At 37.5% G+C, this 26,737-nt stretch overlaps 1 protein-coding gene across 1 annotated transcript in view; it reads left to right on the plus strand.

Annotated features, from left to right (window-relative positions):
• Window positions 1-26,626, plus strand: part of TRHR (thyrotropin releasing hormone receptor) — a 42,356-nt gene extending 15,730 nt beyond the window's left edge. The window contains exon 3 of the mRNA XM_001495284.6: window positions 19,322-26,626. Coding sequence (XP_001495334.1) covers window positions 19,322-19,729 — 408 coding nt within the window. The 3' untranslated portion in view covers window positions 19,730-26,626. The remainder of the gene's footprint in view (window positions 1-19,321) is intronic.
• Window positions 26,627-26,737: the final 111 nt, after the last annotated feature.

The raw sequence follows: 26,737 nt of genomic DNA on the forward strand, positions 1-26,737 counted from the left end.
GGTAACCTTGAGTGCAGTTTCCCTGAAGTGTTGGAGGGAATAGATTGGATTTTATGGAGCTGGAGGATAAATTGATGGGGGGAATACTGGAAAGCAAGTAAGAGTAGAAAGTTGTTTCTACAAACTTGATTATGAGAGAGAGAGAACAGTAATGACAGGGAGAAATAAAGCAGAGTATTTTTGTTGTTTTATTTTGTTTTACTTCTTAAGACAGAAGAAACCCAAGCCTGTTTAAATCCTGATGGGAAAGAGCTAGGAGAGTGGGAGGAATTACTAGTAGATACACAAGCAAGACTCAGTACTGATAGGGCACTGTTCCCGAGGAGGCAAGAAGCAATACCATCATGAGCATAGGCAAAGTGAGGACCTTGGAAAGGAAAAGGAGCATCTTTCTTTTCTTGCCAGCAGGGGTTGTGTGTTTCACTGATCCATTTGCAGCACCTGGCACTGTAACTGGCACATAAAAGTATCCAATAAAGGTCAAATAAATAAATGGATAAATAAATGAATTAAAGAAGGAGTAAGATACAAGGAAAAGAGATAAGGATGATCACGGTTGCAGACCAATTTTAGGTTATGAGGCAAAAGGAGCATCTTTCTTTTCTTGCCAGCAGGGGTTGTGTGTTTCACTGATCCATTTGCAGCACCTGGCACTGTAACTGGCACATAAAAGTATCCAATAAAGGTCAAATAAATAAATGGATAAATAAATGAATTAAAGAAGGAGTAAGATACAAGGAAAAGAGATAAGGATGATCACGGTTGCAGACCAATTTTAGGTTATGAGGCAGGAAGCAGTGAGCTCTCACAAGCTGGTCTCTATTTTCTCAGTGAAATAGAATGGAAAGTCATAGAATGAGAATGAGGAGGCCATGGCAGAGAGAAGGGACACAAATAGAAGCATGACAGTTCATTATGGGAAATGGGAAAGGTAGATGACGGTAGAATGATAACAGGATTAAGTCCCATTCATGTTTAGAAAAGATGAACTGGTGCAGCATTACAAGTGATCTGAATTTCTTAGTGACGTCTAAACACTTTGCAGTGGGCTTGTTCTGGGACTTATTCCCAATAAACATCTTTTCAAACCAATTAGGAAAATGCATCCCTTTGTTTGAAGAATCAGGAGGACTGATCCCGAAGGTCTTTACACATGGTGTCCTATTTAGACGAGCCATTGCATTGTCCTCAAGCTTGTTTCTTTTTCTCTTGCAGCAACTGACACACCCATAAACAGTACAATTTCACATTTAGCACTTCTTTCTCCTTCTCTGAGTCAAGGATCTTATGATAAAAGGCCAGACTGGATCCAATTTGATGCATTACCACAGGGCAGAGATTTCTACATTTGCCAAAAAGTTCCCTCTGAACCCTGCCTCCAAAGCAATGAAGCCAGGTGCCTCAGTAAATTCCTTACTCAAAAACATTGTGAACTGGACCAGCTTACGGGCAATCACTCTGTCCTCACCATCTTGAGCCCAGCCTCTCTTTTTTCAGCATCTCCAGTTGATACGTTTGGTGTTAACAGTCTGTTTCTCCTTCTCCCAAACATCTTGGCTTTTTCCACTTTATCTTTGAAAGATTCTGGAAACACACATGAAAGCAATTAGTCTTGTGACAAAAGCAACACACTCCTTTTTGTACGCAGTTCTTGAGTTGACTTTGCTACTGACTATCTCAAAGAAAAATGGTATCATGAGATAGAAATATTATTAACAAACAGGGATTGACACAGTCAAGGGTGCTTGACTCTTCTCATTCGTATACAAGCATACTGGGGTTTTGTGCCTCCCCAAGACCCTTGAGAAATAAAGGCAAAAGCCAGAGAGGCTCCACGTAATAACATTTTCTTATCAGTGCACCACTCTTCACCCTTCAGCATCACACAAAATGTTTGTTTATTCTTTAGGGAGCTCTCCCAACTCAAGGAGTCTGTGCCAGGCACTTAAAATCCAATGCAGACCCAAAATTCAGACAGGTGGAAAACAGCTATTATTGAGCATGGCTTTTAAGCTAATGAATAACAATTTCTGTTGTTGGCCCCTCCCCAACTCCACCCATTTCCTCGGAATAGCTAATCAAGAGAGCTTATTAAAGCACATCAGGCTTATTGTCCCCATCTTAAACATGTTTCAAAATCATTTAAAATAGACAGTTATCCAGGCACTTACCACAAGTAGAAAAAGCAGTCTTGAATTTTTTTTTAAAATCATGAAGACAGAGGCACCAAAAAAAAAAAACTCATGTTCCTATTACCCCCAGTTAGTCAAAAGACAGAAACTTCTTGGCTGTGACAGCATGAATTATTTTCTCAAATGATTTTGAATAGTCATTAAGAGTTCTTGGTAGAATTTAAGGAAGGTACACTAATTTTTACAAATTGATACCTAAACATAAGCCCACATTCAGACAATGCTGCTGTCTTTTAAAGAGTTACAGAGTAAAGCTATTATAATTAGAATCTTATTTATTTGGTAAGGTCACCTTTTCTGCTTCAGCTAAACTGACCCAATGTGGTCTCAATATTAAGGACAGAATGAAGGTATTCAGTAACACTGAGGAATACAAAGTATTCTCTCAAAAACACCACCAATAATTTATCATAAAGATAACTTGAAGTATAATGATTAACAAGGATAAAATTCACAAAACCATTTTTCCCTAAAGAGAAACAGAAGTGTCTGCTTTCGGAAGTAAAGCATCTTGGTAACTGTTGTACAGTAGCGCGAGGGGAAAAGCTCTGCGGCAGAGCCTCTGGAACAAGTCATGATTTCCTTATACACTAACTAGCCAGTATTTCGTATAGATGCCACATTTATGGTCATCATAAAGGCTTAACATATTATATCTTAGTAATGTAATGTGAATTTATCAACTTTCATTTCACTCCAAACTCCCTGAGGAGTGAAACATTTCCCCTTGAGTAGCAGAAGCACATTCCAACACAAATTCTACAGGGGAGGCAACACTGCCCATTCTCCAGAAGTATGGAGAGTTTTGAAAATTCCAGGAGATTCTTACAACCCTCTTCAAAGCCCCTGCCCCCCTTCCCAGTTCAAGTCAATGTTGAAATATTCTAACTTAGATCCTTCAGTTGATATCATGCACCAGTCAGGCTGCTTGTCTGGTTTTCATCCCACCAATGCAACCTGGAAAATTGTCTGTCCCACTTGCACAGGTGTCAGTCGTGTATTAACCTTTCTGATAGGTAATCTTATTGAGCTCTTACTACGCACCAGGCATAGTGCTCTGGGATTTTCACATATCATCTCATTTGCACCGATGACATAGGAATGCTTTGTCATCTCAGTTTTAAAGATGAGGAGTTTGAGATTTAGCAACATTAAGCTCAAGGTCACCCAATCAAAAAACGGAAGAACAAGGAGTGTAATCCTAGCATCTAATGCAAAGCCTCTGACAGTAACACGACACTCTACATCCTCATACACTTGACCATGGTACTCGTATCTCGGAGATGAGGTACGATATTATCTCAGAGTGGTTGTATCTGACTAAGAAAAAGGGAACTTCTTCCTGTGTATGTGACAATCAAATAGATTCGTTCATTCCACAAAATGTGTTGAACACCTGCTTGAGTGTTCTGAGCACTGCTTTAGACCCTGGGAACACAGTCATGAACAAATATGACAAAAACCCCTGCCCTGTGGAGCTTACATTCTAAGGAGGAGGCAGAAACAGGGAATAAATACACACGGTACATGAACAGATACACATAGTAGATCAGGTTGTGACTTGTCAGATGGTGGAGAAAAATTAAGCAATAAGAAGGATGTGAAATGCTGGGGTAGGATGAGTACAATTTTAAATAGAGTAGTCAGAAATATCAAATAAATAGCCCATTTTCCGAGTGCAGAGGTATTTTGATTCTATATGCAGGCACTAGCAAACGTCATTTGTAAGTCAATGCGTAACACAACAGGATTTTTCCCATTGATGAAATGTTAAAACATCAGGCTGGCCTACATAAGTCATTTGGCTTTCAACACAGGAAGTATAGCATTAGTGTCAAAATTCAATTATATTTCATAAAAGTTTATGAGACTTATTCTAAAAGAAAATGCACTCTACGTTCTAATTCAGAGCTGAAACCTTTCCCAGTGGCAGGAATAGGGACCTCGAGGTAGGTCAGAGATTGAGAGAGGATTGTGACAAATGTTCCCTTACCCAAATACAGAGTTAGCTCTCTTCATTTTGTAAGAGAAAGCATGGCCATCTCTCCCTGGGTCTTCTCTCCTGGGGAATAAGAAACACTTCCTTTTTTAGGGACAGATGAGACAAGAGACTTCCATCTTTTCAGTGGCAGCCAGAGTGCTTAAAGCACAGACTGGGGCAAACTGCCTGGATCAAATCCATTTTACTGCTTGGAGGTGGCATATGGGTTCCTTCAAGTGTAAAATGGCAATATCGATAGTACCTTCCTCACGAAGCTATTGTCGAGATAAACTGAGCTAATATGTAAATGAAGCACTTAGAACAGGGCTTGGTGCACAGTGAGCAATGAGTGTTTTCTATTATTAGTTTGAAAATAGCTTTCGCTTTTCTAGAACTCACTATACTCCAAGCACTTGCATAAGCACTTCATATACATCATCTCATTTATCCACACAGCCACCCTGGAAGATAGGTAGAATTCCTTTTACCATTGTACTGAAGAGGAAACTGAGACTCAGAAATAGTAACTGGTCCAAAGTCCAACAGCTGGTAAGTGCTGGAACCAGGATACCACACAGAGTGACTGCTGTAAAGACGAGTCTCTGACATTGGTAAATTGGAAGAAATTACCAAAAGCAAGAAAGTTCAAGCTTATCACAAGCAACCTAAACTAATAGCTAGCGTAGTCCCTGCCTTCATCTTGACTCTATATCCCCTAAAGAAAATTATATGAGAGAATCTTTGATTTCAGTGGGCTCCGAAAGTACAAATTTAAGATGCAGAGCAACATCTAGAGAAATGGTTTTCTGCAGTGCCATGAGTCATAGAGAAGCCACAGATAATTAAATGTGACAGCAGACAGATAGGAAGGATGCCTGTCAAAAGTGAGGTTTGTGTCTGTTGGACGCTAACCCGACCTTACGTCGGTCTATATTAACATAGTGTCAATCAACATCCAGCACTGGGAAATGAACTCAGCATAAACTATATTGAATTAGCATCTTCTTAGCTCTTTGCATTTCCTAAGTTCTTCGTAAGAATATATGAAAGAATTCTTTACTTCTACAGAATAACAGACTGTTCCCCAGAAAGTTTTCTTCACCATAATTCCAGTCTGATCTATCATGCCCCTTTTTAAGATTGAATCTTAACACACTGATTTTAATTTTTAACTTGAGGTATTTTTTGATGCCAAACTCTGTTTCAGGGGCTAGTGATAAAAGTATGCAATACACATTACTCCTGCCATCAAGGTCTTACATATCAGAAAAGAAATCAGACCCAAAATAACAATGGCATTTGTGATTAGGGTTGGAAGTATCAAGCAAGCACATGGAACTACGCAGCGGAAGCAAAATTTAGAACACCATTATTGAATGGTTTCTTTATTCAATCATTCATTCATTTATGCATTTTGTGAATATTCATTGCACCCACCAGATGTCAGGCCTACATGTTGCTCCTTGCACGCAGGGTAGGGCAAGGATCCTCAAGGAGTCATCATTGTAGGGATGAAAGAGAGACAATAACAGGTAAACAAATGAAGCAACAAGATCCTTTCAGAATGTGACCATTAGTACAAACAAAACATACAGAGAGACATGAGAGAAAGTAACTTGGGGAAGAGTTAGTACCCATCACTCTCTCTAGAATGTTAACTCCTCTGGGGATCTTTCTCTTAGCCTATTAAATGAAGAACATACCTACTTCATAAATACTGTAAAAATTAAATAATTCAATAAAGTCCCTAGTACTATGTTTAAGACATATGAAGTGTTCAGTAAGGTATTATTATTATTATTGTCAAAGGCTTCCCTGTCATTTGGTTAAATCCTCCACATTTTCCCACAGGATGGGAAACCTTCCCACTCTAAATGTAAAATCAGCTGTCATTTATTGAAGACTATACTCTATGCTGGTGCTTTACATAACTTACCCCATTTATTTTTTATGTTTGCTCCTACTTCACAGATGAATATACTGAGACTTAGAAGGGCGAGATGTCTTGCCCAATGCCATGCAGCTAGTAAGAGGCAGCATCAACATTAGAATCCAGCTATGTCTGGCTCCATAGTCTGTTCCCTTATCCGCTATACTAATACTACAAAGCAACCTGGACAGTATCATCAAAAAGAGACTCTGGTGACTTAATAATCTGTGGTGAAATCACAGGCCTCATGGCAAAGGGCCAGCATTCCATGGTTTGCATCGCACACCTTGTAGATTCATATAGGTTTCTAGTCAAACAGGTGAAAAACAGATAAATGTGGGGACCAGCCCAGTGACATAGGGGTTAAGTTTGTGTGCTCTGCTTTGGCGGCCCGGGGTTCACAGTTTCGAATCCCAGGCATGGATCTACACACCACTCATCAAGTCATGCTGTGGCAGTGTCCCGCATACAAAGTAGAAGAGAACTGGCACAGATGTTAGCTCAGCAACAATCTTCCTCAAGCAAAAAGAGGAAGATGAATAACACATGTTAGCTTGGGGCCAATCTTCCTCACCGAGAAAAAAAAGCAGATAAATGCAAAGAAGCTTGATTCAATCTGTTGGATTAACACAGGGATATAAACACTCCTTACCAAGGATGCAGATTTCAAGACAGGATAAGGAATAAAACATCCCCTTATATTAGAAATGTATAGCGTGTGTTACAACATGCTTTCAACATCTTCCTTTCAATTAATCTTCAAATATATTTTTTTCCTATATTACACACAGACATCAAGGCTCAGAAGGCTTTGAGTGGTAATGAGTGGTAAAATTGAGATTTCAAATCAAGTCTTCTGATTCTGAGTCCCATGTTTAGCACATTGGAAAGCTTAAATCAGTGAAAGATGCTGAATTTATGGCTTGCTGAAGGAAAGAAACATATCTTCTCCATTTGGGCTGTCTCTGTGAGTTCTTTGGGGACAGCTAGAAAATCAGCTCTGTAACTCCAGACAGACCCCAGCGTGGAACAGGCCATCTCTCCTGGGAGAGACACAGGTCAGGAAGGAGTTGGCTGCATCTCAGGTGCTCTCAGCCCCATGAGAAGGGAATTTGTCCAAGACATTTAGAAGCAAGACAACTAAATGCCAAGGAAAAATTTGGCAGCCCTGAGAGCTTGGACTTCTATTTAGAGATGACCTCCCCACCCCGCCATCATTCACATTTTACATTTTAAAATATTCTCATTGATTTCCCATCTCTTGCTGCGTGAGCAGCTGAGGGATCACTCATCTGTATGACAGTCTACAACGTCACCCTTACAGAGCTGTGTAGCCAGAGAAGCACAGTGGAGAGAGGAGATTGGGGAACACCTCCCTCAGAAAGGATCAAGATCTTCATACAAGTGTTACAGCTAGCAACTGGATTCCCAGCCAAGATGCTTCATTCACAATTTCCAAAGCCTGGTTCTAAATAGAAAAACGACCAGGAGAAGTAAACATAACCTAGAAAGCAAAGATAATAAAACTAAAGCCAGAAGTGTTAGGTAAGCTTTTCCACATGCTTGGCTATTCACCAATAGTTTACCTGGAAGAGAGAACACTAAGAAAAGGCTAAATAGCTCACTCAACCCACGGCAGATGAACTGTAGCATTGTTCCAGCATGGCTCATGAAAGAATTTAGAATGACATTTTGTTTTCTAAATTGAGATGTTGTTAGAATTTGAATCCCAATTCTGCCAGCTGAGTTTTTCCCTTCCCAGCATGTTTCCAAATATTCTCCTCCTGTGAACAAGAAAACATCATCCAAGCAACAGGAGGAAGCCAGCCTTTCATCAGGCAGCATTATCAGACTCTGCGATCAATACAGAAAACTCCACACCACAATAGTTTCCAGTGTTGTGGAAAGTTTTGCATCTAATCCTCAAGTCTAGCTGCAAATATTACCCAGCACACAATTGTTTTGCACTCTTAGCAGAACAACCCTGAAATCAGAAACATTCAAAAGATTTGTTCCATCAGGACTTAGTATCAGAGTGTGAACAGGAATATCTTTGCTAGGTGCGGAGGCAGAAACCCTTGGGTAGAAACAAGAATTGTTTTTTCATTATCCCTGCTCCACTCTCAAAAACAGCCTTCACCAATTCCAACCTTTAAACCCAAGTTTTGTTTTTTGGTTTTGCAAACTTCAGAAAAAATATTTCTTCCCCAAATTCATTTATTATAGTAAAGAGCATAAGAAGACTTTGGAGACAAGTATATACATCCTTTAAGCGAGGATTTCATTTATTAGCATATGACTTTTCTCAGCCTCAGTCTTAGCCTCATAAAATGTAGATAAAGTAGGGCTGTCATGAAGAAAATACAAAGTGCATTGCCTAGTGCATAGTAGACAGTTCATATATCCATCTTAATTCTCTTCCTCTCTTTCACCTGTTAATTCTGATTGCTAGATTGGAATACATTCCATTTGCATCCCGTTTTCCTCATTCTATATTGAAACACATTATGAAATACTGCACAGTCCCCATCTAACATAGACTCTCAGAGACTTACAACCACTCAGAGCCTCTCCTACTTTGGGAGGTTTTGGTATATTGATCCCTGATCTCTAGTTCCACTAACCAGGAAAGTTCACTGTTCCATCATTTTTTTTCACTCTTCATGTGTTTGTGACTCTCTCTAACTTTACCCTTGAAAGAAAGTACAGGCTTTGAGGGCTCATCCCAGATCAGACTTGGAGGCAGAGCTCTGTCCATTTTCCACAAGAAGTGCCTCACATTTAGTATTTGGTGATGCTTAGTAATTTTACTGGAATAATTTACTGGAGTAATTTTACTAGAGGCATCACAGAGGAAGGGTCACATCGTGTTCTACACAGATGTGTCATCCTGTAACTCCAGCTCTCATCTCTGCTCTTGTATGTTACCAACAGCAATGCCAACTTGTGATTCTACTGGCACATGCAGCCCTCTTGGGATGTAGAGTCCAGTTTCTTGTCCCCACAAATATCTCACTCAGGAAACTGCTTTGCTTGGCAAGTCTATCTTCCTCAGACTTGTGGAGAATTGTGGAGAAAAGTTTTTTGGCAATTTCACTGGATACACCACACTTAAAAGTTTACACTTACAAAATCTTTTCTCACTGTTGTTTCTCTTAATCCCTACTTTTCTCTTAATGACTACTTCTCTCTCAAGTATCATCAAATACAACAAAAGCTTCTCTACTGTGAGTCTCTGCTAATATTTTCATGGACATTTTTAATTAGAGTGGAGCCCCGAAAACACTCAGTAATTCTTGCTGGAATGGCTATTCTGAAAGGAACATTTAGATATAGTACTTCACAGGTGGAGTCAAGAGCCCATCTATTAGTATCCCTAGGTGGCCTCTTGTCAAGAAATTTATAAGCAATCCACCAGGCAAGCTGTGACAGCTCGTGATCTCTTCACCATGAATCACCACTCAGACTTTATTCACTTTTAATATACTTTAACTGACTTTGAGTTGATTCCAAGCCCTTTTCCAGCCCCATCTTTCAATTTAAATCCCACCAATGATCTCACTCCAAGATATAAAGCACCTCACCTTGATTATAACTGTCTTTTAATAAGAGTATGTCCAGACACTTAGTCAAAATAAAGCAGAACAATCTGCAAGAGGAAAATCCCAGAGCCCCCAGTCAGTGTAGAAGCTCAGCTAAATTCAGATTTATAGAATTGTCTAGTCAAGTTTATCCTTCAATTGGCTCAATCAATGTAACAAAATGCAAAGGATCATTGATAACTTTGCCGAAGGCCATCTGAGAGCAAAATATTTTCAGTAACAGAACACTTTGTTAATTTGCTGCAAGGCAGGAGAACATGAACAGGCTCCAAACAGAACGTACTGTTACCCTTCAAAGAATCGTGTTTGAATATTAAAGGATAACTGTTTTATATTCATTAACCAAGAAAAAGTGCCCAGAAGGAAGTACACTTCTGAAAATGGGAATATTTCAGCCAAGAAGTACAAGAACTAGAGCACTTTGCTAATTTAAATGGCCCTAAACCCACACATACCCCCACAATTATATTTTAACACTTGCAAAAAATAAGTATTTATTCAATAATAATTCAACTGCGCATTGAGCATTTATTACATGGCAGGATATGTACTAAGGATTTTTCCCAACTTACTGTGCAGTAGAGGTCCAATAAAAGTTGATTGTTGATGTACGTTGCTCGTGAAGCCAAACACAGAGCTTTGGCATTATAGAATGTGAGATCCAAAATTGCCCAAGAGCCTATTCACAAGTTAAAGTTACTCACTAGGATGCTCTTGAAGACCATTCATTATAAAAGTGGTAGATGTTCTTCAAATACCAGTTTACTGATGAGTCTGTCACCTCCTGTTTTATGGCTTTGCCTTTCTAGTCCTAAGAAAGCTTTTTCAGTATTTAAGATTGCCCTGAAATTTAGATATTCTGCTATTAAATGACAGCCATACATTTGAATGAGCCCTGGTATATTTTATTAAATAATTTTTGTCTGACCATTCCTTTTAAAACTTCTGTAGATTCAGTCTTTAAATTGACAGTGTTCCTTAAAAAGGATTCAAATATTTGCTTTCTTCTCTAAATGATACCTCTATAGCTTTCTATAACTCCATTTCTTCAAAACAATATTTCAGTTATAATGAACTTTAAAAGAGAAAATAATAGCAGGTCGAGAAGCCAGGTCCTGGGTCTAGAGATGGACCATGTTCTTAGTTAGATACAGAAAATTAAACTGAATTCTAGTAATTTCTTCAGCACTTCAGAAAAATGCATCCCCTCTGTGAATGCAGAAATTAAGATAATTACTGACAATCACTGTGATTAGGAACCAAATCTATTTCTCTAGTTTATGAGCACCTTGAGCGATACATATTCTGCAGGTACTATTTCTCTTTGCCTGGCCTTGTAACCCCCAAGTAACAAAATCCACTTATGTGAAAATGATCACAAACATGTCTGAATATTGTGTTACCATTAGTAACATACAAGTTAGATGTTCTTAGAATGCTCAAACTGAAGAGACTTTTGAGAGGAATCCAGATGGTGCATTTACTAACTAAGGAAAATGAGGTTCAGACATAAGTCATGTGACCTGCCCAATTTGCTCAGAGTCAGAGATGGATTGTGAAACCACGAGGCTGGACACCAATTCCAGCTCTTTCTTCTCTAGCCGCTACACTTTGCCATTCACTGACATACAGAAGCTCTATGCCACAATTTTTATTTCCCAAGGAAGAATGCCCAGAAAATAGCAAGACACATGATGGTGCACAGAATTTTTTCTGAATCATACATAAAATCAAAAATCAGAATTTTCTTCTGAATCAGTACAAGAACTCCAACTAAGTCTCTCAGAGAACTGAGATATCAATCAACTCCCTACGACCTGCTAGGCAGACTAATAAACTAATTTGTGATAATTAATCAAAATGTCCCCAGATCTCATGTAACCAGATATTCATAAATGACATGCTATTCACTGGGCTATGATCCAAAAAACAGAAGTTTCCATTGTCTCTTTTTATTCCATTTTATTACTTTCGCATTTTTAATTTTCTTTATTTTTCCCTAGCAAATAGATTGGTGTGAAGGATTCCTATCTGCCTTGTTATGACAACTTTCTTCTCCCTAGACAGTACTTTCTAAATGTAGCACTCCAATTTGGGGCAAAAAATACCACATGTGATTCCAGGGCTACCAATGTTTCCTGCCAACAATATTATCCTTTCCAAATATTTCATAAACATTATTTATAGCAATTAGAAGTCTTTAACTCACTATGTATGTTGAGTTTTGTAATTATCCAGAAAGAAAACTAGATTTAGAGTCAAATGACCTTAGTTCAATAACTACTTTGCTAGTAACATACGAGCTGTATGACTTTATTTCTCTGCTTCTCTGAGCTCAGTTTCCATTTCCTCATCAATGAAATGGAAAGAAGAATAATACCTGTCCCACAGATGTCACATGGCTATGAACACAAAATGATTTGATGACAATGAAAGTACCAATGCAATGAAAGTCCAAGGAATTAAGCAATTACCTGCTATTGGGACTCCATTCAGGATTCAGGATATTGACCCAAAAAGAGACATTTTTCTCCTGCATTGTCTTGAGCTCTTAGATCAAGTATGGCTAAGAAAAAAGGGGCAGATATTGAAAAAGTAATTCTGTGCATACGCTTATGAAGAGGCCAACTCGCCCACTTGTGCACTGGATGCTGTTCCCTAGCCAAGAACATAGTTCCTCCAATTGTCTCCTTCCTGTCTCTCCTGGATCATAAATTTTCCCCTCTCGATAGGATTATTTTCTAAGCAAACAAAGATGCTGTTATATCTTCCATCTTTAAAAAAAATAAATTGACTCTTCATCCCCATCTGGCAATCCTTCTATCTTACTACTTCCTTTTCCAGCCAAACTCTCAAAAGACATATCTGTAATTGCTATCCACTTCTATTTCTCTTACATTCATTCCAAAGAGGCTTTCCCAATAAACGAAAGTTTTATTGGTACAAATAAATAATAATTTTCCCCCAAAATGCCTGTTTCCTCTTACTTATGTTTTTCAGCCTTGTAGTTATTCTCCAGTTTTCAAGAGCAGCCTAAGAATGTGTTTCAACTGTTTTAGTTTTGTCTTTATTCTGTATCTTTCTTGAGTCCTAATATGCCTATAAAATCAGTTGGCACTTTTTACTAGGTATTATAGTAATAATTGTCTCTCCAAATTGTTCCAGATTAAATGCTTAATATTCTTGAATGCTTTGTAACTTAAAAAGCAATATGCAACTCAGCAATTCCATTCCCAGGTGTATACTCAAGAAAAATAAAAACATGCATTCACATAAATGTTCAGAGCAGTATTATTCATTATAGGCAAAAAGTGGAAGCCACTCAAATGAATAGATAAATAAAATATGGTATGTACATAGGATGAAATATTACTCAGCAATAAAAAGAAATGAAGTACTGATACATGCCACAACATGGATGAAGCTTAAAAACATTATGCTAAGTGAAAGAAGCCAGTCATACACAAAAGAATGCATGATTCCATTCATATGAGGTGTTCAGAACAGACAGATCTATGGAGACATAAAGTAGACTAGTGGTTGCCTAGGGCTAGGGAAGGTGGGGAGAAGGGAGAAAGTGACTATTAATGGGCATGGAGTTTCTTTTCAGGATGATGAAAATGTTCTAAAATTAAGTTGTGATAAGGGTTGCACAACTCTGTGAATATATTAAAACCCTTGAACTGTATACTTTAAGTGGATGAATTTAATTATATGTAAATTATATCTCAATAAAGCAATATACGAGGTTAACATCATTAGTCATAAGTCAAGTTGATAGAATGCACTCTTAATAGATTGTTTTGAGAATGACATTCACCTCTGAGGCCTTTCTCCCCTAAATCCACAGCTTCATTCTAACCATGAGAAAAGCATCACCTACATTCAAATTAAGGGATATTCTATAAAATATCTAACCAGTACTCCTCAAATCTATCAAGGCCGTCAAAAAATAAGGAAAGTTAGAGAAATTCTCACAGCCCAGAGAAATATAGCAAGATGTGATTACTAAATATAATGTGGTACTTTGGCTGGGACCCTGGAACAGAAAAAGGAAATTAGGGAAAAACTAATGAAATCTGAATAAAGAATGGAGTTAACTAACTCTCTATAAAAATTATCAATATTGGTTCATTAATCAGGACAAATGCACCATACTAATCTAAGATGTTAATAACGGGGACTTTGGTATTGGGTAGATAGAAACTTTTGGTGTTATCTTTGCAACTTTTCTATAAATCTAACACTATTTTTTTTAAAAAGCAATGTACAAACATTAGTTAGTTTTAGAACTTGTAGTAAAAGTCATAGTGCTAGTAACACCGATAATAGTTAGTGGTACAAGGTTCCTCAGCAGGCCAGAATAGAGAACCTAATTAACCTCTCTTTTTTCACATGCAGCACACACAGGCAGAGCTGAGCTTGCACTCACTCAAGGAACCATAATCTCAACTTTAACAATCACATAGAAATCTATCCAGTTCACATTTTAAAAAGGGGGGAAGAAAAGAAATCCCTGAATAGGGTCTTTGTCTAGAGGTTTCACAAAGATTATGAAAGGAGGTGTTGAGAAGGACTGAATCCAAACTCTCTTATGAGAGCTATATGCCACTTGTTCCACATAATTAAATACAGTGAAGACTAAAATATATATGGTGGGGCATGATTTAAAAAGTTTAAGCTGATCTTCATGAAAAAGATAACCTTTCACCATGGTGGCCAAAGGCAGAGCTTAGACCCTGCTGTTCCAACCCTGCTCTTCCCCTCAAACCATCTCTGCATGAATTCTCTTTAAACACTAAATTTTAATCAACTGATTTTTACAGCCTCCTTTCCTTGCCCTCAATGCAAAAATGGCTGCCTACTTCCTCATTGACTAAAACGGCTCCACGGAACTGACGTTTTCAGAACTCAACACTCTGTATCTCCTTTGGCAGCTCCATCCCTCCTTCTGTCCTAGCAATGGCAAACCAAGCACCTCACAGAGTATGACATCACCTCGTCATAGTCATACAAAAATGATGACTTTTATAAAATGGTTCTCACAAGCTTCCTAGAGAAAGAGATCACTCCACTTCTCTACATGGTCCGCAACTAGAACTTGCATACTTCTGGTCCCCATGATATGCCCCACTATCTCGTGCCTCTAGATCATCACACACACCTAATCTCTGCAGGAGTACACATCCTGCCTCTCTACCGTCAGATTTTCACTTAGATGTCACAGAGACCAAAAAGTCCTCACTAACTCACCCTCAATACCAAGTCCAGTTCAGGTGCTCTCATAGAACCAAAACTTTACTCTGTCTTAGCATTTATCACATTGTATTATAACTTCCCATCAGATTCTAAGATACATGAAGACATTGGCGATGTCTCTCTGGATCAGTGCCAAATACTCAAGAGCCAGGCCATTGACTGGTGCACAGTAGGATTGCAAATGAATCTCCTAGAATGAATGAATAGATTCTTTCCCAATCAAAAATATATTGTGAGATCATTTTCTCCTGAAGATTGTGTCAGGCTGTTTTTTAAGGACGTTTACAACCTGGGGCAGAGGCTTCTGCAAAGAAGCAATCTTTCATCTCATTTCATATCCCACGCATTGCCTCAGCAAAAATGCCAGTGCTTAAAAACAATGGCCCAAAGATATTTTCAAGTTTGCATTTTTATCATTTTATTTGGGATAGAAATAACAGAAATAAAACATCGGCAACCACAGTGAAATTAATTGGGTATGAAAGACAGTCTCCAGGACGTTTCCTTTCTAGGTGTTTGCTCCTATATTAAGAGTTGTTAAAATCCAAGCTATGGCTACACTAAAAATTTGTGAACATTTTAGAAAGTGATTAAGCTCCATCAAAGATATTTGGAATTTACCAAAAATAATTATGAGTGGGATTAAATGTATTCTCTATCATCCCACTAGAGATATATTTTCCTCTAGGTCAGTCTTAGAAACAGCATTATATTTCTTTCATTTCACTCCTCCTTCAAATTTTTAAAATATACTTCAAACAAAAAGCTGAAATGTGTTAAGGATTCACTTCACTAATTAACCAACCTTAATTTAAAAAGAATTTTTTAGTATTAAAAAACAAAATGTTTGCAGAAATACTCAAACAGTAGATTGGAGTATTAAAATCCAGAAAAGGATCATGGTTACATATTTGGAAATAATTCTTCCCATTCCTGAATTTATTCAACATTTATTGAGGGCTATCTTATGTCACATTCTGTACTAAACACCTGATGACAGAGAAATGGACAAACTTGCACATGCCCTGAAGAAGCTCACCATCTATTGGAGAAGTGGACAAATGCAGCTTATTGCAATAAAAAGCTTTGGGAGTGATGTCAAAGTATGCCCAGGGGCTGTGGAAGTACATGGCAGAGATAGTAACCTCCAAACAGTAACCTTGAAACAAGTTGCTTTTCTTTAAGGCAATGAAAGCTGCTCCCTCACTGACATTAAGTGAAAGAGGTATGTAGATATTAAATGTGGATTCAATGTTTCATGTGACAGTTGTAGAGAAAAACATAAAGATAGATGAAATTCAACCTTAAGTTCAGAAATTTAGCAGTGATAAGTGTGTTGGATTTATACTCAGAAGGAGTTAAATTTTTTGGTGACCATAATGGGGATAATGCAGTAGAAATCTCATCCTTGAAAAGGCAAAAGACTTTCATAGAGAGCAAAGTAGCCTTAAGTAGCCTTAAGTTGAATCATGGCTCTGTCACTGACTACCTACGTGTCTTTTATACAAATCAAGTACACTCTCTAAACCCCAATTTCTTCATGTGCAAAACAGACCATAACTAGCTTACACATGGGGCTCTTATGATCGTTAAATAAGATAATGTTGACATATCTTCGTGATGGGCCATCATAAAGGACTCAGATGTGATGGTAATGACCTAATTGTAAATCAAGCCAGGGATTCATTGTAGGATGCTTAGTCCTTGGCAGGGAGTGGGAGGATGTTGGCAAGTATGAAGCAGTAACCTGACGTCAGAGAACCTGGAGTACTAGGCAGGGGACGAAGGCAAGGATATGAGTGATGATGATGACGATAAAGATGATAATTACTATAGCTCCTTCCAAAGCTCAGAATATTTATCACTGAATTAAGCCTTTGATTTCCTAGTACCAATTAGAGTCTGCTTAGGAAAAATCAGACTTCAGCTAACATCTCAACTGAGTAGATCCTCCTTATCTCTGAAAGAAATCAGAATCTCTGGAATGTTCCACCTAGTATTGCATGAACCAATGTGAAAATCACACCTTCCCACTGAACAACTTCTCTACCCCCAGGGAGCAAAATACGAAGTGTAACTAATCCTACATGCACTGAGTTAGAAGAGAAGTTCAGGGAACAGTGAGTGAGGCACACAGGAGGGCTTGGGGCACATTCTTGGAGGGCAGAGAGAGCTTCAAGCACGTGATAAAATGGCCCTGGGAGCAGAGGAAACCAGTAACTGGAGAGTAGGTGGATTGCTCAGATGTGCCACTGCAAGGAAGTAATGGGGTCATTTAAAAAGACATAGTAGTGGCTCAAAGATAGATGAGAAGTCTTAAAGCACATGATATTTGGAAAGCCAAGGAAGGAGGCAATTACTATAGATAGCAAGAGGTTAGCATCATTCCCACAATGCGGAAGTCATGGGGAGTTCCTAGTTGGGGTGGAAGAGATGTGATTAAGCATAAAACAGAGCTCTAGGATCAGAAGACTAGGAGAGCTAAGGAAAAAAGGGAAGTATTCTAGCACAGGAGACCAAGACGCATTCTATTACCAGAATCAAGTAGAAGGTTGGGAGCTGAATTTATAGTAAATACTAATGACAGAGTAGGTGTCTAGATGTGGCATCTTTATTTCTATACTAAACAACATTAAAAAGCTCTCTCTAAAAACAGGATCCCCTTCGATGCCAGAACAAGATAGAGACTGCTGGTGGGGACTTCAGTGAAACAGCTGGGAGGTTAAGAGGGATGAGAGAGGAAGAATCAGTTCCTTATGTTTTGGGTGGTTTTCAAGCTCAGAACATTTAGAAAGTCTAGGCTGAGGAAACAGATTTCCCAAACTCTGTGAGAGACTAAAGATAACTGAAAACTTATTTTAAAATGTGTAATGTGTTGCTTTGAAGAGAAGCAATCACTTATTATGTCCCCAAGCCAAAGATAATCACTGCTACAATTTTAACACACCGTTCATATAGCTGAAATATTATGGTCTGTTTATATTGTCATAATCAAAGTGTAATATTTCCATAATGCTTTAATGTTTCAAAGTCCTTATTACATTTGTTATTTCAGTTTATTTTCTCAGTATCTTTATTATGATCAGGAGTATTTTCAGATGTAGAAACAAAAGTATAGATGAATGACTTCATCATGGCCTTAAAGCCACTTATAGAGTCAAAGCTGGATGATAGAACTGAGTTCAAGTCAATCCCCAGCATCCTACCGAGCACAGAGATGAGTGAGAGAAGAATTGGCTAGGTTATGCTCATTGATAATCTTGTCCCTGGACAATCTTGGGTATTAATTTCATCCTACCTATTGTCCCGCCTCCTGTACATTGCTTGTACTTAGGAGTAGGGTCAGCTCTGCGTAAAATTCCAGAGTTTGTTTTCCCTGTCCTCCATCTCCCTTTACCCTGAAGGAAAGCTGTGCGTTGGGAAGGGCAAAAGCTTTGGATTCAGGTGACAATCTCAGCTCTAAGACTCTACAACTGCCACCACCGTACTTAGCAGCATCCATATATCAGTTTTCTAATTTGAAAAATGGAGGATACAATACCTATTTTGGAGGATTTTAACTTGTTTAAATGTGATAACATATGTAAAACACCTAGTATAGAGTCTGACATGCAGTAGACGTTCAATAACCATTGGCTTTTTAGCTTAAGATGCTATATCCTTTTCAAACTATGTCAACACATTTGATTTAGTGGAGCAATATCGGCTCAATTTTACAGACAAGCTTTTAGAAAGATTAAGATCATTTATCAAGGCCACACACAAGGTGAGTAAAGATGAGATTAGACTCTAGGTCTCCTAATGCTGTCACAGACACTTTTGGTGCCCTGTGTCACATACTCTTAACCTGACTCTGATTTCAGCCATGGCTATGATGGATGGTTCCTGATTGCAAAGAACATATCACTTCAGGCATCCACTGTCCCCTGCTGTCTCTCCTCTTCTCTGCCGCGAGGTTCTCTCTGAAGCCCCCAGGAGTTTCCAGGCAGGAGAATTCTGGAAGTGCAGGGCCCTTAAAGCCCCTAAGGGCACCTTCAACAAAAGGAGATGGCAGCCAGTGGGTAAATGCCCCATCCTCTCTTCCTCTGGACAGATAAGCCTGAGTGTAGTTGCCCACAATGAGAGCCATCTCAGTAATACACCTATTTGGGCTCTTCCTCCTATGGTGCACTCTCCTCTGTACACTTCATCCTGCTTCCTAGGATCATTTCCCAAATAAACTGGCTGCGCTTAAGTCCATGTCTCTGACTACCTCTTGGGAACTAAAGATTGGAAGGTGCTAGGGAGGGAAGTGTTTTGATTTCATTGTTCTGTTTTTATCTGTGTCTGCACTGCATTTCTCTCTATTTCTCCACAGGTCACCAAGATGCTGGCAGTGGTTGTAGTTCTGTTTGCCCTTTTATGGATGCCCTACAGAACTCTTGTGGTTGTCAACTCATTTCTCTCCAGCCCTTTCCAAGAAAATTGGTTCTTGCTCTTTTGCAGAATTTGCATTTATCTCAACAGTGCCATCAACCCAGTGATTTACAATCTCATGTCCCAGAAATTCCGTGCAGCCTTCAGAAAACTCTGCAATTGCAAGCAGAAGCCGACAGAGAAACCCGCTAACTACAGTGTGGCCCTGAATTACAGCGTCATCAAAGAGTCCGATCACTTCAGCACAGAGCTCGATGATATCACTGTCACTGACACTTATTTGTCTGCCGCGAAAGTGTCTTTTAATGACACCTGCTTGGCTTCTGAAATAACCTTTAGCCAAAGCTGATTCATGAATTAGAAGAAAATGGACCACAGAGTAAATGAGAATCTGTGCGGTGATCAACCCAAGAGAGGAAACAGCCAAGATTCGTATGTGACGACAGAGCCCATAAAGTCTTCACCAATGCTCCAACAAATCCTTGCCCAAAATACCTTAACCCATGAGAATGACTCAAATTTCCCTTCTACTATCACAAAAATGGAGCAGATCTGTGAACTAGCCAAACAGTGGAAACTGAAAATGTAGCCCTTTCCATTAAATTTGAGAAATTCACCATATTTTCTGGGGCTTTGAAGTTTAGATGAAATGAGACATCAATTACATTGTTCATAATAACTTTATCAAATGTGATTTCTCAACCCTTCCCTCCAAAATTATTTATACATTTGATAATTTTGCACTTTGCAAATGTTTAAATGTTTGCATTTAGTATTTCATTTTAACAAAGTTATAGTGCTGTTTCATGAACATCTGAAACCAGAGGGAAAAATAGAAAAAACATTTCATTTATTGAGTAAAATGAGATTTCAAACAAATATGTTCACTGTATTAAAAACAAACAAAGGCATCACAATGCTTATAAAATTCTAAGGTGACTTTTATATCTTACAAAATAGATGATCACTATTCAATTTTAATGTAAAATAAACCTCAAAATAGTCAAAATTATAAATTGTAAAGACATAGATTTGATTTTTACATAAAGCTGGCTCTTGTCAACGCTTTGAACCTCCTTAATGATGGGTGAGGCGGGAGAAATATCCAGATTAAATAACTGTGAAGATACAAACTAACATATAATTAATACTGAAAAGTATAGCCAAGACAAGACCAAGTATTAAAATGAGATTTTACTTTTTCTCTGAAACTTTTAAAGAAGAAAATCTTTTTTGAGCACTCTTGTGTATAAACTACTGAGCCATGTCAAGCGAATCCTTCTAGCTGAATCTAGCTTAAAAGTCTGAATGTCTCAAAAGCTTAGTTACTGTTGTAAGGCAGCCAAAGCCTGACTATTACACTTTCAGATGAAGACTCCCCACTGAGCATTGTAGTCTACGGATTTTCACTTGTCTACAATTGTCTTTCCTCCTTGCCTGCTTGTCATTTGTAGGCTCTCATTTTTTTTTCAAATGCTAGTGATATTTTCGTTTACAGATTCTAAATCAAAGCAAAGCAAAATTCCTTTGGCTTTATTTTCAATAGAGCTAAAACTGATTTCATCTCGCTATCAATGTCTCTTTATAGTTATGACTTAGACCTGCTGTAAAATCTATTTCAGTGATTACTAAAGAGGTATGAATGTGAGTCTGCCCAGGACTAATGTCAGGTCCTTTGTCAATCCCTTTCAAATGACTCATCTCCTGAGATTTGACCAGTCAGTATCTCCAAGTGTATAAATTGCCCTTGGTGATGGCTCAGTATTAGCTGACTTTTAATGAAAGAGTCAAAAAGTACTGGATACCTTTAGGGGTCCCATAGACTGGCATTTTCCCTCGCCAGCCTATATTCCTATTTTGTGGATTTTTCTGAAACTTTTGCTAATGGTAATTACCCCTCCTCACCTCCTTTATGAAGAATGTATCATTCTATTTTGAAAACTCCAGTCTTAAAATGCTGTTTCATGGAGACTTTACCATCTAGAACCTCAGACCAGAATATGCTTTTGTGAAAACTGGCATCGTCTACTCCAGGAAGACATTCTTATCCTGTCTCTGTATCAGTAAACAAATGTAAGCAAATATTTATAGGAAATATCCTAAAAGTCTATCTGCATGACACTAGGAAATCTATTTTAACTGACTTTTCATCCTGGATTAAATATTAATGTTACAATCATATAGATACAGCATCAGATTGATCTAATCCCAAATCACACAAGCACATGTGCAAGTGCATACAAACACGTACCCACATGTGCACAAATTGCTTAATGAAGGGGACTGGAATATATTGGATGTTTTCATTAGGAAAAAGAACCCGTATCATTGAACATCTACCATGTCTCAGGCACGCTGGTAGGTACTTAATCAACACTGTCTTCCTCATAGTCTTATTATAGCTGGAGTTCTCTGAAGATAAGACCAGGAATCAGGGATCAATGCAGCTTCCCTAAATTGTGTAGATGCTGGAGAGAGAAAATATGTCTTTCTTTTGTCTTTTTCTTTTTTTTAAGCCAGTATGCTGATGACCTGGGACCTTTTTTTTAAGCCAACATGCTGGTGACATCTTGTGACATGATGGCCTAAATAATTAAAAATATATATAGATTGCAGAGTGGTAATATCAGATATAGAAAAAAATTACAATCAGTTTTACGTGTTTTACACAGAACATAATACACTCTTCCCACCTTTGGAAATTTAATATATGGGCTCAGTTTTTCCATTTTAATTTTTAAAAGTTATTTGCTAAGAATCTGTTAGTTTTAGACCACAAGGGAAATTCAGAAGAGCACAGTTCATAGTGTTTCAACTCTAAAGCAAATGCCATTATGAAATTAAATGTTCTCATTCAATGTCCAGTAGATATTTGGGTTCACACAGAAGAGACATAAAGTATTCTTTATCACACTGTACTAACTCATAAAATATTTCCACAAATAATCAAAACTTAATATACTATCAAATGAAAGATAAAGAACTAGATTAAAAATTGCTGATGGAGTGAAGTAATATTACTAAGGGCCTCCCTTAATAAAATTTATCGAGTTATTTTATTACTTCCGTTTTCATTAATTGCTGAGTGTCTTTGGTTAGATCTTGCACCTGAGGTAATTAGGTAAAGGGCACAGATTATGAGTAAAACAAGCAAACATTAATTCCCTCTTAAGACTTCTCCATCAGCATTGTGAGTTTATTTCTAGAGCTTTACTCTAACACAGGTATTCTAAATGCTAAAGAGAAATGGGAAAAGTCCAAATTATATTCATTCTTAAACAGGTTAGATGTACAGAACAATATGCTTTGATAATATTTCAAAACAAATGGCTGGTTTGAGCTAAATAATGTGTAAAGTCAAAGGAAAACTATAGCCATAAAACTTAGGTTAGCATAACTAGGTCTTTGGTGGATACCTGAATTGTTTCATTGTCAGAAGAATGTGTTGGAATTATAAGGACAATATATGTTGATAAAGCTGGGTCCACATGGTTTTGGTCTTCTCTTAAAGAATAAAAGAGTGACCTCATTCTAAACTATGTTAAATCTGTAAACATTATGGAAGAGAGAAAATATTAACCTTTTTTGGAGGAAAGGGAGATTTTAAGTAATTCACCATGATTCTATGAATTCTACAGATATTCTATTCAATATTATTTTTGCCTCTCAACTGCAACTCACAAAAGGATTGGAATATTTGTGTGTGGAATAAGGAGATTAGATGTAAATGAGAGAGCATCCAGAAAAAACTAGTCAGTCCCAGGTTCAAAAACAATTTTTTTCAAAAGTTTGGAATCACTTGTTCCCCTTGGACTAAGCAGAGGATGAAAATCTCCAGCAATTTGTTTTCTGTTTATCTTTAGCTGTCTCCAGGAACTAACCATCAAAACCAAGATTTGGCTGAGCAAATATAACTTTTTAGAGCTATACACACGAAGAAGTTCTACAGAGCTCTGTAGTGACAAATATATTTTTTGCTCCTTCACCTCCTCTGCTATTGAACTCTTATCCCTCCACAAACATTTCCGGCCTCAGAGCGGGCAGTTTCATCTGACTACAATAAAGACTTAACCCGGACAGGAAATATCTTAAGCAAAAGTATAAACATTCTTCCAAATATGTGTATTTATAAGAAAATGTCTTGTTCTGAACATTTTCATGCTTTCATAAAATCATGTTTAAATTATGGAAAAATGGATGCTTCTATAATTTCTGTTTAACTTTTGTCCCCAGTTTCATGGTGGGAGTCTTGTCTAGAGCAGAGCTGCTCAATACGGCTTTTTTCCTCACAGAATAAAGAAGAGGTTTGGGATTTCAGAGGCTTCAGTGAGAAATCAATAAAAGAACACTCCATATGTGAAAAACCACTGCAGAAAATGGAGGTTCTCCCCATTCTTAAGGAGCTCACAGTCCAATGAAGAAAAGCAAGACAATATGGTATCATCTCAAGACATAACTGTTTGGCAATATTTAGAATACAAATTAGACATGTGAGAAATGTTTCAAAGAAGCCATTGTTAAAAGTCTATTTGGAAATGCCTTAAGATGGCTTTTAATATAAAGATCATTTGCAGTTTGTGATTCTATTTTATGAACTATAATAAGAAATATCAATTAGTTTAATTCTGACCTTCATTGATTACACAGGGAGAAAAGAATGGTCAAATAGGATCCTGTAATATTTTTGTTTATATGTTTGGTCTATAAGTATAGTCTCAAATCACTCAGCAGAAAATCTCATTTACAAGAGTTGCCCATTGGAGAATAGTTTTGTTACTGAGATGATTAACGCCAAATGTACTATGGTGATGTAAACTAGATATATGTGGTTCTAATTTTAATAGTCAAATAATTTCATTTGAACAGAATGGCCATGAACGTTTGTATACATTGTCAGGCCTGTTTCCATTTTTCTACACCAAGCACATTCGTGGTAAATCCAATATAAGGTGATTGATTTATGCTTTAGAAATTACATCTAGAAAAATAAAGGCGCTGGATTAAATAGTACAGCTGGGACAGCAGATTGTCAGAATTGTCAAATGTGGATCCAGCAAGAACAAAAGACAGTTTTATGGCCAATAAACAGCAAATCCACATAATGACTGCCTGTATGTCCTCACAGAGAAGCAGCATCTGGGTCAAGTCCTTACTACAAGCTCTCAACTGGAGTGTTGGAAATGAAAGCACTTTGAAAATTATAAAAGTTAAAAAGGATGGGATAAACAATGGAGTTGGCTAGAGCTCCTACAACTTCTTTGAGCCCTGAAGCAACAATCATGAGTGATTATTGCATTCCTCACAAAATAACGGACTTAATTTTTTTACATTTGGCTTTCTCTGGCTTGTAAAAAAGAGAGAGTATGAACTTTCTCAAGAAGGTTATAGACTGATATTGATAAAGATGGAGACTTTCCAGAAAAGAAAAACAAGTACAACATAGCAGTAGAATAAGACTCCACCTAACCTAACTCAGAAGTCAATAAGAACATTCTCTGTATTCCTAAAATGGCACAAAATGCCTCAGTCAGGAGGCTAAATGTCTACTCCCTAGCCAGGAACAATAAACCACTCCCACTTTGGTATGCATAAGAATTATCTGGGAGCTAATCTTAAAATGCACTTTATTTGGCCCCGCCCCAAGAGATTCTCATTTATTAGGTAATTTTAATGCCTGTAGTCCTCTGACCACACCTTGAAAACTACTGAGTACTGGTCCCCTATGTGGAACCTTCAAGTCTCTTATTTGTTGCATAATTTTTAAAAAACAAACTACATGGAAAACTCCTTGAGGGTAAGACTATTTCATCTTTGTATACCACAAATTATCTGAACTTGGATGATGTCCCTAAATATCTGTTATATGAATGAATAAATCAACAAATCCTAAAGTAAGGAATACATTTTGAAATCTTCTGATAGTGCCCAATTTGCCTGTAGATATGTCCTCACAATAAGTTAACTACTTTTATTTGCTTTTTTATCTTTTAAACAGTTCTCCTGGCTCAGAGAAAGGCACTGCATTAAGTATCTAGATCACAGTCAGAACAATCCCTTATGTATGCATAATGCTTGACAATTTCAATTGCACTTTCACATCCTAATTTAATAATCCACTTAATTTAATAATGAGAAATAAAGAAGACTAATACATTGTCGATCAGCCCTCAAGGAGATTACAATTTAGTGACAACATACTAACACGGAAACATATAAGAAATACAACATACATAATTGGAAGCCAAATAGTGTGATTTCAGACTACAAACTGAGCTTTTCAGAAGAAAATTGGAGTCAGTACGACCTGGAGTCAATAAGGAGGACTTTGTAGACAAGATAGGACTTCTTTCATGGATAGCTTTGATTCAGATAGTTAAAGGAAAGACGATCCATGTAGGAAAAATAAGACAAGTGAGGGCAAGGAGACACAAATAAACCTTAGGGCAAGGCTCTGGGCATTAAAGACATGTGCCCAATCAAGTCCACTTCACGAGGGGTTGATTGAGGAAGGTATCTAGTCTTTTAGTATTTGCCATCACCAATAAAGCTTCAAGTAAAGGAAGTCAAGGTCCTATCTGTACTTTTGTTCGATAAGGAAATATTCACCCATACACTAGAATATAGAGTCAAAAACGCATAGGCCAACTATGTTTCTTTTCTAAAGTTGTGAATTTCATTTATTATATATAGAAAATGTAGTACATTATTTGTCTTACAAGTGCTATAATTCTAAAAGTATTCTTATGGTCTTAATTTTCCAAGTGAAAAATATGTATGTATATATATATACATATATATATCTTTGTTTCTATATTATATTGTCACCATATATTTAAAAATATTTATACCTGTGTATATTATTCAAGGGTCCTTAACAACTGTGGATTTTCCAATTATGCTAAATTTACAGATCAGAGCTAGCTCAGGGACCTAGGCCTTTCATGAACTTAAGCTTCAAGACTAAACATGAAATTGAAAAGCACGTAGTGATTAGCTTAAGACTACTCGTGACAACATCGTGGACTTGCATGTTGCTTATGATGTGCTTCTGAATGTGTTGGCTTCCTTCTATCAGTTTCAGAAAGTTTTATGCTGACTTACTTCATCACTTGGAATTAATTGTTGTGTCCTTGTAGGACAAAGACTCTTCTTTAAGAAAGTACGGTGTTATGTGTTCTGCTGTGGGAAACGGTGTGTGTGTTCCAACATTTTTTTGTTTTGTGAACAATAAAGCTTCAAACTGAAAGATCTGGCTTTTTAGCTTTCTTTTTCTTCTAAATTGTTTCATTCTTAGTGTAACTTGACCCTAAACCACTTTCCCAGAAGAATTTCATTTTAATCCAGTGACACCCAACAG

The sequence above is a fragment of the Equus caballus genome, chromosome 9 (assembly GCF_041296265.1).
Source record: "Equus caballus isolate H_3958 breed thoroughbred chromosome 9, TB-T2T, whole genome shotgun sequence".
Taxonomy (NCBI): domain Eukaryota; kingdom Metazoa; phylum Chordata; class Mammalia; order Perissodactyla; family Equidae; genus Equus; species Equus caballus.